The 13,035-nt window shown below is 41.6% G+C and overlaps 1 protein-coding gene across 1 annotated transcript in view; it reads left to right on the top strand.

Annotated features, from left to right (window-relative positions):
* The window catches only part of LOC107713916 (neuropilin-1a), a 64,961-nt gene that overhangs the window by 6,150 nt on the left and 45,776 nt on the right, over positions 1 to 13,035 (top strand). Inside the window, exon 3 of the mRNA XM_016519574.1 lies at positions 12,407 to 12,588. Coding sequence (XP_016375060.1) covers positions 12,407 to 12,588 — 182 coding nt within the window. The remainder of the gene's footprint in view (positions 1 to 12,406; positions 12,589 to 13,035) is intronic.

The raw sequence follows: 13,035 nt of genomic DNA, 5'->3' as shown, positions 1-13,035 counted from the left end.
ACAGAGATTGTTTTAAATACTTATGGCCCCTGTTAACAAACATAAGCACGGCGATCTATTCTAAGGGAGGGTCAGGGAAGCAATCGTAGGATCAAAAGCATGCTGGGCCAGGCACAGAGGCAGAGAGTCAAACTCAGTGCTCCTAAAACAGGTGTACCACTCCTGTTTCATTTCACAAAGATGGCATTTTTTCCCTTAACGCTTGATGTGCTTTGTGTCGCCCAGCAGACAGAAAGCAGACCGTAAAGCAGGGGCTTTTGCTTCCACACTGAGCAGTTTGCTGTGTTGGGAGGTTGTTTCTTGTCCCTAGACTGCTTCTAAATCACATTTGTTCTGGCTCTGTGCTGGATTCTGGGTACAGGGAAAGGAGGCAGCAGCTGTCATATGGAGCAAGAGCGAGGTGGTGTTACTAAAGCCAGTCCAGATGGAGAATGAGGCATAAACATTGAAAAACATACACAATAGTGCCCACATACTGTTGAGAATAGCAGATTTCAAAAACTGAGCTGTAAAAAGATGATGTATGTAATTTCTCTCCTGAAGGTTAATTGCCTTCATGCTCTGTGGTGCTTTCAAAACATTGCAGTTTCTTTGAGAATCCTGACCAGTCTAACATAGCAACAGTTTAACCAATGACATGAGTTCAGGGTGTGGCTATTTGTCGGATCGACCAATGACGTATTTTTGTAAAACCTGTTTGAAAACGGTCATTATTAGGCCATCTAATTGAAAAAGGCCTTTTAGAGGAGACCTCAACAATGTTGCAAAGTATGTCCAGTAGCACGTCTGAGCTATGCTATCCACATTCATTTTATAGTTCTGAAACGATTGTTGTTGTTCTGTATTTTCCACAGTCATGCCTTTTTCACTCTTTGGCACGCATTTCATCACCTCATTTTCTCCTTGGCCCTCTAACCCTCTCGCATGACACTGAGGAGCTTGAGGTTGTAAAGTGGTCCGGCTAATGAGAAAGATTAAAGTGGTGTGTATCTTTCTGCATGCGTGTGTCAGGGCAAGGGGTTTTCCGCCGCTAAAGCGCTTCACCTTGGCCCGTGTGTTGGAAGGACAGGCTGATTGAAAAGCTCTCTCTCTCAGTGACATCTGCTGTCCTCCCTGCTGTTCTGTCACTGGCTTGATTCATGTCCTCCTCATTCTCTTGCTCTCCGTCTCTCTCTCGGAAAGCCTAGGCACTTTGCCGCTCAGCGTGAGCTTATCTATGAGGGGAGGAGAGAGTGATGAAGTAGGGAAGTAGGGAAGAAAAGGAAGAGAGTGTTAGTGAAAAGTGAAAAGTGAGTAGATGAAGAGGAGGAGGCAGAGGCGGACAGCATGAAAAAAAAGTGGAAGATTCAAATAAAAACACTACATGATATGTGAGTTATAGTTGGATAAATGGTGCTTAGAAGAAGGAGTAGGCTAACCAAAATCAATTAGGAATTAACAAAGTTGTATCAAACCTCCACCATTGTTGCAGTAAAGCACAGAAGCAAATCTCAAAATGATCCCACTGACAGAAGAATGATGAAGCTTCTAAAGAGAATCTGGTAAAAGTCTCTCCAGCTTTCCACACAGAACAGGTTTCCCAATATGGAAGTTTCTGTTTTCTGCTGTGAGCCATGAGTAAATCTTGTTGTTCATTTCTGTTTTGTTCCAGCTCAGATGTTCTTAAGTAGAGCTTTACACGTTGCATGATTAAAGAACAATTTGTTAATCTCACCACTGGATTTAGATGTGAAGATATGACTTTGTGAGATGATAAAATGTAGGTAAGAAAAACTGTTGTAAAGGAAAACTGTTGTCGAACACCACTTGGCATTTAGGTCATGTCAGATAGCTCTGAGGCCATATGTATGCTAGCGCACACCTAAAAATTAAAATTGAAAGTTTTTAAAGCCACAAATATTGATGACTTATCTTCCATGTATGGGCATATATATATAAATATTGTCTTATAAAATGTAAACTTAAGTATGAAATATATCTGCTATTTATCAATGGCAATATGAAATATTACAAGCAAGGAAAAAGGAGTCATCTACAAAAAGTAAAACTTCTTCATGTCTGAGCTTCTGCATTATGCATATAAATATGCAGTGGAACATAAATCCCAAATTTTGTTTAGATTAAGCTCATTAGCAACAGGGCAAGATGTTTCCATTCAGAGGCCCATATATGGAATCCGAGAACTTACGAGAAACACACAGAGAGAGAGAGTGAATGAGGGAAAATTACCACTGCTTAGGAAACAAGAGTTGAGGTTCTCAGCAAGATTGGTTAAAGATCTGATTCGAGACAACCTGGTTTTTTAAGCTCCCCTAGAGAACATCAGAAGGGTCTGAGCTTTAATTGATGTGGTCCTGTTGGAGAGCTAATGCACCATGTCTGCACATGCTGGCCTTGTTTAGTTTGCTGCCAGAGCCACAAATGGCCCTTTATTTTTGATTGATGGGGCTCCTGCCCAGCTATGGTTCAGCCCACACTGCTCTGAGCTTAAGGGACCAGTTGGATGAGGATTTAGGTTTGACAAGGTTCAGTTCCACTTGGGCCCCACGCTAAGATGGCAAATTGAGTTTTTCAGCTTGTATTTTTGAAAACGTTGTGCTTTTTGTTGTAAATTTAGGCTGTGAGATAATGTTTTAAGAACTTAACTTTCATCTCATTCTTATTTGTTTGCTCTAGTTTGAGTGCAGCCGAGGGCCGTCCATCTTCGTTTTCACTGCTACAGTGTTGGTAGTGAGTTTGATGGCTGGAAAGAGACAGTGATGAATGGGGCAAAGGCTCTCTGATTGAGCTGAGGCAGTTCCCACGCCACTCGCCCGCCCCTTTTGTTTGCTTTTCTGTTGGTCTTGTCTTTCAGCAGGTTGGTGTTCGTTTTAGGGGGTTTGTTGGTGTGTGAATGTGGTACTTTTCTCACACTATAATTCGCAATTAAATAGCACATGTCCCAAAATCTGCAAACTCACCTGTTTTTAAATCAACCCCTTAGTGGGATGTTCGTGGTCTTGTAATGTTTCAGCCTCGATGCCAGCTTAAGTCTGTCAGCCCCTCCTTTCCTTTCCTCTCCTCCAGTTTCCAGCAGGTCTGCTGGTCATAGCATGCATACTGAGCTAATTTTCTTTCACAAGGTCTCCAAGTTGGCAGTGGCAGTGTGGGTTTGTGAATGGAGAGGTCATTTTGCCCTCCAAACATTGGCATCAACACTTTGATCAAACTGCCGCGCGACAAGACACCACACATATGCGTGCACACACTTTGACACAAGCACATTGCCCGGGCCACAGCAGAATGCACCGGAATTGCAATGGAAAGAAAACAACACACCACCTGGCTGTCTCAGTGTGTGCCCTCTGGAGTGTGTAATTCCAGGAACTTGCTTTCCATTTTGAAGATAACGGAGAGGAAGGAGATAAAGTGAGAATGTACGTGATAATGAATTAGGACACAGAAAGAGTAAGGAAATGAATTGTGAGATGTTGAGATTTGACAAAGCAAAGAATTCTCTTTTGTTCTCCTTCTTCCTCTTATGTAATCAAAAATCGGCATCTAAAGGGTGTGTGTGTGTCCCAATTCCTTGTCTCACTGTTGACCATGACACTGTTCCCATGAGATATGATGCTGACTTGGTCAAAGGCAGCACTTTGTATCCATTCCCTGCCCCCATCTGCTGTCTACACCTGCCCCCATCTGCCATCATCATTGTACAAGCCTGGATGAGGAGGAAGGCGAGGGGGGTGAAGGAGAGGAAAGGGGGCAAGACTCGCAAGGAAAGCAAGTTAATTGAATTACTCCCAGTGCAGTTATAAGCACAGATTTACTCTGAAAGAAACATAAGACATTAGGGGAAAACTTCAAGTGACCCAGGCCGTAGACCTGGGGGACCTCATGCTCTCATCCATGAACCTATAGCACATTCTCTTTGAATCTGTCTCTTTCTGTCTACTTCTCTCTTTCTCTCATGGATGCCACCCACTGGTTTACCTCTAGTTGACCTCCCTAAGTATTCTGTTAATTACTTACTTGAGAGTATGTATTAGACTGCAGTATGCATTTGGGCCAGAGAGTTTAGTAATGGTTGTTTTCTTTACACAAGCTCATTGTCTCTGAAAGTCAATGTCAGTACTGTCAGTACTGTACATGCACAGTCGTCATTTGTATCTGATTTTAACCCTACTCTGAAAGTCACTAGGTCATATCCTTGTCATCAGTTTACGGCTATGCCAAATTGGATTTGTGGGTTATTTTATTGAACAATGCACTTAGATTTACATCTATAATAATTGTCTGTTCTTTTTCTTTTTTGCTGTTGGACTAGTGACATGGGTCAGACTTTCTAGCCTGCGGGATCTTGTTATATATCTCCGAATAATTAGTATTGTAATTAGCATAGCAAAAGGTATTACCTTAAAGCTGACCCTGATTATCTCTGCAGATAATAGGAATTAATTTAGTCCTCATTAGAGGAGGCTCACTTCAACTTCTACCAATGCAGAATCAGCGGCAGCCCAAAGGTGGGAGACACAGGTTGACTGGGTGAATTTGACGGGGGGTATTTTTAATAGAGGATTGTGCACACCTGCCCCTGACCCCCGCCAGCCACCTCCCTCCCTCAAACTCAATCCACATCCTTTTCTATAGCTTGACTTTTCATCTTCTTAACCATGGACCCATCTCCAGAGGGCTGGGGCCACTCTGGCTCAGTAATAATACGCCCTATCAAATGTCAAGGTGGGACAAATGGTGGCTATTCTCTTAGTAATGGCCAGTGAAATGGGCTCCTGACAGAGACCGAATGAAGACCTGTGTCCCTTGTACACCATATAGTGCAATTTCTTTTTCCATTGTCCTGTTCTTGTACTAAAGTGGATTTTTGTTCGCTCTTTCTCTCCAATGTACAACAACAGTGCCTATATTATTATTTAAATTTTATTTTTAGCTGAATCCTATGTAAACATGTTATATCTGGTTCTCAAAACATTAGACATCAACACATGACATCAAGTGGTGACCTAACCCACAATTTAAGTACTGCCTTAGCTGTATGGTTATACATTTAGTAAAATTCCACGGTTACATTTCAACATCGTTTAACTCTATCAACGTTAATAACTTATTTTTCCTAAACTGCAGTAGGTTTGCAGCAGCTTCCTCCACCATGTCATTGCTACACTCTGGTTAAATCTCTGAGGTAAAGTTAAGCCAATTTAGTGCAGTTCCTCATCACACCTGTCAGTGGATGATACACAGATATCCATCCTGCCCTACTGGTTGAAGACAAAACTTCCTCAAGCTCCTTCAGCTGTGTTTATATTGGATCATTTTGGAATTGTACATTAGCGAAGTAGTGTGGCACTCTGATGTAGCCTAACCGAGCTCTGTGCTGTGGCTCGCTTAGTGTATGTGTTTCACTTAATCAGTAAATGCATATTAGCCATTTTGCCTCCTGGGCAGAACTCTAATTAATTGCTCTTGCTCCTTCCTCCAACGAGAACAGGATGTTAGATTCTAAATGAGGGCATTTTATGGTCTAATATGCCTTCTGTGTTTCTTCGAATTCTAACCCATAAAGCTTTCTGTTTTCCAGCAAAATTGCTTTAATGGATAATGACAGATGATGGAATGAGGGGAAACATAATTGTTTGCTGACGTGCACTGTTGTAGAGGAGAATTAATAATGTAGTGGTAGCACAGTGCCCTCTTTGTCTTGTGGCCCACTCTGCTTTTTCCTGGCAAAAATGAATGTCCAACAAGTTTGGATTTGGTTAAGAGGAAGAACAAGTGCTTGTCTCAGAGGTGTAAACAAAAAATGGAAAGGTGTTTCAAATGTGATTGCACACAGGGTGGAAATTGCCAGAGCAATCTTGTATCTTATGGTATACTTTCTCAGCCTTTACTGCTACCTCTTTCATCTGGTTATTTGCCTATTATTAAAGACTGTAGTGAAACTGCTAGTAGTGCAGTGCGCAATAATTCCCTCAAAATACTGGAATTCATTAATGTGATTGTTGGGAATCTGTATCTCTCCGAACAGCCTAATTAGCAGTGCTAATGAAAGCGGACACGCTAAATCCATCAATGTTAATCATAATTGGCGTTTATGAAAGCGTGCGGCGTGGTCTCCTGCACCGCACCCATTCAAAATTGATTAGCATCTAAAAATATGTCTCAAAGATTAAGCATGATGCTTAAGACCTCTCTGCGATTGTGGCCACTGGGGCTGGGTTGGAGTAATTTACTCTCACGGAATTGAAAAGTATTGAACCGCTTGACATGTCCACACCCTTCGCCAGCCCTACAACACATGCACTGTGTGCCACCCATTATTAAATGGTGCTACTCTAATCACTTGGGTTTAGGGATAAAGGATGAAGGGTGGATGTTTGGATAGACACATCTGTCACTGGGGAACATCAGACATTATTTGCACCTGTTTTTAAATTACTTTCTATTCATTCAGATGTTGACAAGAATTTGGGAACAGATCAGGAGACAAAGTCTATTTAAGGTCAACAGCACACATGCATTATATAAAAGTGCTTTTACACCTGAGCTTAATTTCTCATTTTTCTTTGCATAAACCATACTGTATTCTTTCGAGACAAAAAAGAATGTCATTCTCAACGGAACCTGTTTCAACCAGTCAAAAGATATAGTAAAAAATAAACAAAAGCACCACTAAGCCATTACTCAGTTATAATAAAACTCAGAGCTAACTTATTAGCCATAGCCTCAAGTCATGGTCCCTCCCTCTACACGATGCAACAGTCACATGTAAGCTAATAACATCAGGGAGTGTTTTCATTCTCTGTACTGTTGTAACGGACTCTGGTTCCAACCCAGCTCCATTTTTTTTGTCTGTCTCACCAACATTTTGAGTGACAGCAGTGAGGTTATTATCGTTCCAAACGCAGCTAGCGGCTGCAGGAGCCCATTACAGTAGGCTTGGTTAACGCTTGTCACATACTATGGAGAATGGTAGACCGTTATGGTGAGCGAGCTGCTACCTTGTCCCCTAAAGGCTTGAGGTGTTAAAATAGAAAAAAATCCAGCTTCCTTCGTGGAAATGCTAACCTCGTTCGGCATGGGCGTCTATGTGACAGTTTGTTGGTGTTTTTTTTTTGCAAATGATGTTTGGGTCAGAGTCCCTCAACAGCTTTACTTGTTTACACTTTCTTGAAGACAACGATGACTTGTATATCCTCTCAGCCATCTCCATCTCAAAGGATGAGATGAGAAAAGAGTGATTATTTTGAAAAGGGCACGTCGAACCTAATCTTTCCCTATGGTGTTGTATAAAGTGTTCTGGCTCGTAGACCACGCCGGAGATTGGCGTCATCTCGGTCATATTTTGTTTCTGTGAATGCTTACGGAGGGTGTAAGTAACAGACACTATCAAACCCTGAGTCTGTGATAAATTGTTAGCTTGTGGTTGATTGTTTTAACCGTTCTGGATTGCGTAGCCATTATTATGCCCAAGGACAGGCTTGTCTGTTAACATTGCAAGGCAGCGAAGCGAAGGTCTCTGAGAATTAGATTCATCCTTTTTGTTTTAATTTCCCCTTTGGATTGGCAGACTATTTTCACCACTATTATGGTTGAAAGTGTGTGTGTGTGTGTGTGTGTGTGTGAAGGGGCCTCAGAGACTTCATGAAGGTTCACAATCCCTAACAACAGTCCAGTGTGATAGGTCAAAAGATTTTGAACAGTTGAAGAGGGCAAAGATAGGAGGGGAATGCATTAAATGTCCGCTGTCTCTTCTGGGGTCGTAAAATGAAGCAGGCGGAAACCGGGAGGAGCGAGGAGGTGGTTTAAGACCTGGGGCAGGTGGAGAGGTGTCTGTTCTGAGAAATTGGGACTCTATACTTGATGAGAATGCTTTACACCTCTCTTCTTGGCTTCAGGGTCTAAACTCTATTTTAAAATCTGTCCCTGCTGTTTTTTCTTGATCTGTTAACGGCGAATTCCATTTCGCAGTTTCAGACCCTCCCAAAGAAATAGGTTAGCAAATACTGTTCTACACAGAACTATCTGGGAAAAAGTATTTCTCCGAATGTAAAATGACCTCTGCAGTCAATCCCATAATGCCCTGCACATGATTAGCAGGGCCAAGTTGGCACTCAGGATCCACTGAGCTTGTGGAATGGTATGAAGCTGTGCACAGCCTGTGCCGAGTAGTCTTTAAAAACAGAGATGAGAATGTGGCTAGAATACTTAAAGAAATTTTTTCCCGAGTAGCACTGGCCTTGAGGCGACTACTGCAGTTCCATCTGCATCTTATTCTAATACCTCCCACTCCAGCTTTACAAGGTCCATCTGTGTTAGGGAACAAGTGCCGCGCCTGACTAAAAAATGCCATAAACAAGATTTCTGAAGGTGCTAAGACTTTATGTGCAGGCAGGAGAAGCCTGCTGTTTTTCAAAGCCGCAGCGAAAAGGATGTCTTGAGGAGAGCTTGTAGTACAGTATAATGTTAACTCCGCTGTGACTACGGTTGTTCAACGGTGACTGTGATTCTGTGACAGACTGCTGAAATCCGATAACACACCTTTGATTCTCACGGCATCACTGAGGAGGAAACGACTTCTTAAACCCCCAAATCTTTGACTGGATAACACTTGCATCAATTTTTCAAAGGTCTGGTCACGCTTGGGTTTACCTAGGTGGGATTTAAAGTAGAGAGAAAATCTGTGCTTGCGTGTGTGTGTGTGTGTGTGTGTGTGTCTCTAGGTGGAGGTATCATTCAGCAAGCCATAAGAGCAGGGAGAAATTACCTGCTGAAAGAGGAAGGAGAGAGCAGAACGGACAGATCTGAACAAGACCGATGCTCTCCATCTTGAGCTCGGATGCTACTGTCAAAATCTTCACACATTACCACACCAAAACATCTTCACAAGTTGTATTAAGACCAATCTCTGACTTACAACAAAGTGCACTACCTTTTTTTAAAAGAGTGAATTTGGTTAGGATTTTACAGCAACTTGGTCTCACATCTGCCTGTAATAGTAATGTGTTTTACTCAAGTACGGAATGTTGCTGAAGCAGTATACTTGTTGAAACTGGAATAAAATCCCGATCAAACAAATATAAACCAAACCTTACCCCAGCAATAATCTAGGCCTAAAATCAAAAAGAAAGTTTTAATCCCAGTCCTAACCCATCCCAACCAAAGTACCTCTCCCGAATGTCGCTAGTACACTTTTAAGTGCACGCTTTGGTAACGTAATTCCATATATTGGCTGTTGGGTAATGTGGATTAGTGTAGTCTCAGCAAAAGGCCACAACTTCTTATTATGGCTGCGAAGAGAGTGTAATGAATCCTATCACAAATGGGATGAAATGCATAATTTGATACCTAAATATCAAGTTTTTCTGCCACTAGAAAGGAAAGTAATGTCTATGTCGAGAACAGCCATCCTATCAACCAATCAGATTCTTGTTTTAGAGTTAAGGCTGGGGCCTTGAATAAGATTCTCACCAAACAATGATTTCCTTCTGGGTTTTAGTGATCGGGTAAGTGTATGTTTATTTGAGGACAAAGGATGTTGCTCCAAGAATATGTTTAGACTTGAATGCAAGGGTCTATGTCCAAACTGCGCCAAAATGTTGTTGACGATCAGCATAACTATCACTCTAAGCGTTTCTTCTCTTCATCTTCCCCTCTTATCTTGACAAAACAGTCTCTCAGAGCATCATTTGACCTAACTTAAGTAAGTCAAGCTCACCAGAATGCTAGGCAAGTCAGAATGATGACAGAAAACAAAATAAGTCTTTGGGAGAGTTAATGACTGCTTTTTATGGCCTCTGTGCCATAAAGGCAGTGAGTAAAAGCATAAGTGCATTGGCAGGATTCCTGCGTAAATGTACCATGATGGGACTGAAGGTAGACTGAGGTCTCCTGCTCAGACTGATAAAGTAGAAGAGGGGAACAGAGCTTGTTTGTGTGGGTGCAGGAGTGCTGTTTCCACAGCTGGTCTTAAGAGGAAGAGGGCAGGGAATGAAAAACAGAACAACGTGCAAAAAATGGCACCAAGCACAAAACAGTAGGCCCAAGCCAAATAGAGTGAAGTCATAGCTCTGCAAACGTCATGTGAGCAGCAAAGGCTGTTTGAAAAGAGCAGAGGTTCTGTTTATGTGTTTGCACATGGTTTTATTTGTATTATGTTGATATTTGGGTCACTGACAAATTAAAAAAGGCAAAATACTTTAAAAATCAAACAATAAACATGAACTAACCTTACCTTTACTATAAGGTTAAAATATCTGCTTTTTCTTTACTTAATAGCATACGCAAACAGTCATAAAGGTCTACAAGGGTCCTCTATTTTTCCTATTTTTTTAATAATTACCACTTTTGCACATGATTTCATCATTCAAATATTCACGTGACAGTACAGTAAGTTGTGTGGCGTTTTGGACTTTCTTTACCTGTCAGTTTAAACGCATTTTCAGTCCATATGTAGCGTTACAGCAGTGGCACTCTCTTCTGCTGTGACTGATGGAGTTCTAGGCCTCTTCCATCAGGCCAGCCAAGCGGAGAGACACGGGTGAAGTCATCTCTACATTACCGCCACCTCAGGGGACCCAGTTTCAGAGAGCGGCACGCTTCTCATATTCCGTCCCTTCCATTCGCACACATACGGTATCATGCCACCCCCAACGGTGTGAAACAAACCAACCTTTATATCACTGAATGCACAGTATGAGACGTGCCCCAATTTTAACGCCTCCCAAAACCCCCTGGACACACTAACACACAGACACACATTCTGCTGTCTGCGATACCTTTTTTTCACACATTTCCTCCCATAATGTGTGGCAGGTGGAATAGACCATTCTCTTGAGCGGGGAGGTCTTCTGCTGCATATCTAGGCTATTGTGTACATTAATAATATATATACAGTATATATATATATATATATATCACCGTATTTCAATACTCCTCTCAAGATAATGAAATTATATTATGCACAAGCAAGATTTTGGTTATGCATCCCTAACAAGCTTGGAGAAACCAAACTGCGATTCTTTGAAAAGAAATAGAACGTTCTACTCCCCATGATGCTTTGCTCTCCTTTCCTCCCGTCGTTCCTGCAGTTATGAGAGTCAGGGGTGATTAAACACCATGGAAACAAGACCCTGCTGTCAATCATATTCCATGCTGAGCCTACCCCCAATTGAAATTCAGCATTATTATATCAGTATGCGGAGCGAATTGTCCAAACAGACTTAAAACAGTGGAGAATTCACATCAGCTTTAGTTTTTCATCCCATCTCGCTCGCTAGCTGAGGCAGGACCACCCACCCACTCTCGTCTTGTATTACAGACACAATATTAGCGTGCATGTGTGTGTGTGCACGTGGGTTTTTGTGTGTGCATGTGCTGCCGTTTGTGCAACAGTCTTCCAAACTGTCGCCGACTCAATTATGTGGTAGCATAAGCCAATAGCTTTAGGGTTGAAATTCTATTTTGAGGAGAACTGAAGCGTGTGTGTGTGTGTGTGTGTGTGTGTGTGTGTGTGCGCTTGCGTGCGTGTGTGTGTGTGTGTGGACGACACCTGTTTTTTCTCATACTATAACTGTTGTTCCACTCACAGACTGTCAAACCGACATGTAAAGGGTATCACCATCTTCTGTCATTCATATGCAGCAGTTTGTCTGCCCCTTATTAGCTCAATAACATGTACGCATCATGATGCATTACTCATCATTAGAGCTCAGAAAAAGAAAAAAAGAGGACACTTTTGTGGATGTAGAGTATTATAAGTGTCACTGTGCTAGTATTATGTGAATTTTGCATCATCTCATTAATATTCATGAACCAGGCTAGAAAGGTTTACAGTGTTGTCCCCTTGGCATTTGAGATGTGTTTGTGCTTACCTCCTTGTATTTATAATTTTACTAGGGCAAATCACACATAAAGCTGGCTACTAATTCCCAATGATATTATTCATAAAAAATATGTTATTGTTTTATTTATTATTTTTATATTGATTCAGTTTAACTGATTAACAAAGTGTTTGAAACAGTATATATAATTGAATCAAAATTGATTTTGAAATTAAGTTATTGTCCTCACAAACTGCATAGAATGCCACACAGGAACACTACCTAAATCAAATGATTGTTTTGAAGCAGTTTATTGTACATGTGTTTGTTTGCAATATGTTGATATTTGTGTGATTGGCAAAATTGCAAAAAGGAAACAAATCTTATACTTTTAACACACGCAGACATTCACTACCTAGTCACTGTTTTTGACAGTTTTTAAGAAAAAATATTTATAATATTTTAAATGCAAGTAATAATATTCAGAACCTGTTCATTGAAACAAACTTAATGAACCGACTTTCTAAAATATGTACAAAAAGTTAATGTTTAGTTGAACTGATCATTGTGCTTCTCTTTCTGTGCAGATATGACTATGTGGAAGTGAGAGATGGAGTGGATGAGAGCGGCCAGCTGGTCGGGAAGTATTGTGGGAAGATCGCTCCCTCTCCTGTGGTCTCCTCTGGGAACCAGCTCTTCATCAAGTTTGTGTCTGACTACGAGACTCATGGCGCTGGCTTCTCCATCCGCTACGAGATCTTCAAAACGGGTGAGTAGAAAGAAAAAGAAAGTGATAGGCGAATATAAGCTGCAACAGCCCCACAGTGGATTTTAGAGCCATAACTATCGTTTTATAATAAGAAGGGTACGTGCAAGGTAGGAATTCACTGTAGGGGAGCACAACAACCATATAAGGAGAGATGTAAGCGAGGGAGAGCACATTCTGTTTTCTCAGTTTTCAGTCCCGGTGGGAGAGCTGCTGGCGGAGAATGGATCAGTTGATAACGCAGACTTGTAGACCTTCAGGGTCTCTTGTTCTGGCATTGTCTGGCCTTCAGAGACACACACAGATACACACTGAGGGACCATTGGTCTTATCTGGAGATGTCACGGCAATAAGCAGAAATTTCCTGTTGTTCAGATCTGTTTCCTGTGTTTGAGGCAGGGCTAGAGACTCAGAGAAAGCGTGTTTGCGTAACCTCGGACAGGTGCAGCA

Source organism: Sinocyclocheilus rhinocerous, unplaced genomic scaffold (assembly GCF_001515625.1).
Source record: "Sinocyclocheilus rhinocerous isolate Xijiao unplaced genomic scaffold, SAMN03320098_v1.1 scaffold642, whole genome shotgun sequence".
NCBI classification, from domain to species: Eukaryota; Metazoa; Chordata; class Actinopteri; order Cypriniformes; family Cyprinidae; genus Sinocyclocheilus; species Sinocyclocheilus rhinocerous.
Note: the sequence above shows the minus strand (reverse complement) of the source record. Positions and strands in the feature narration are given on the sequence as shown.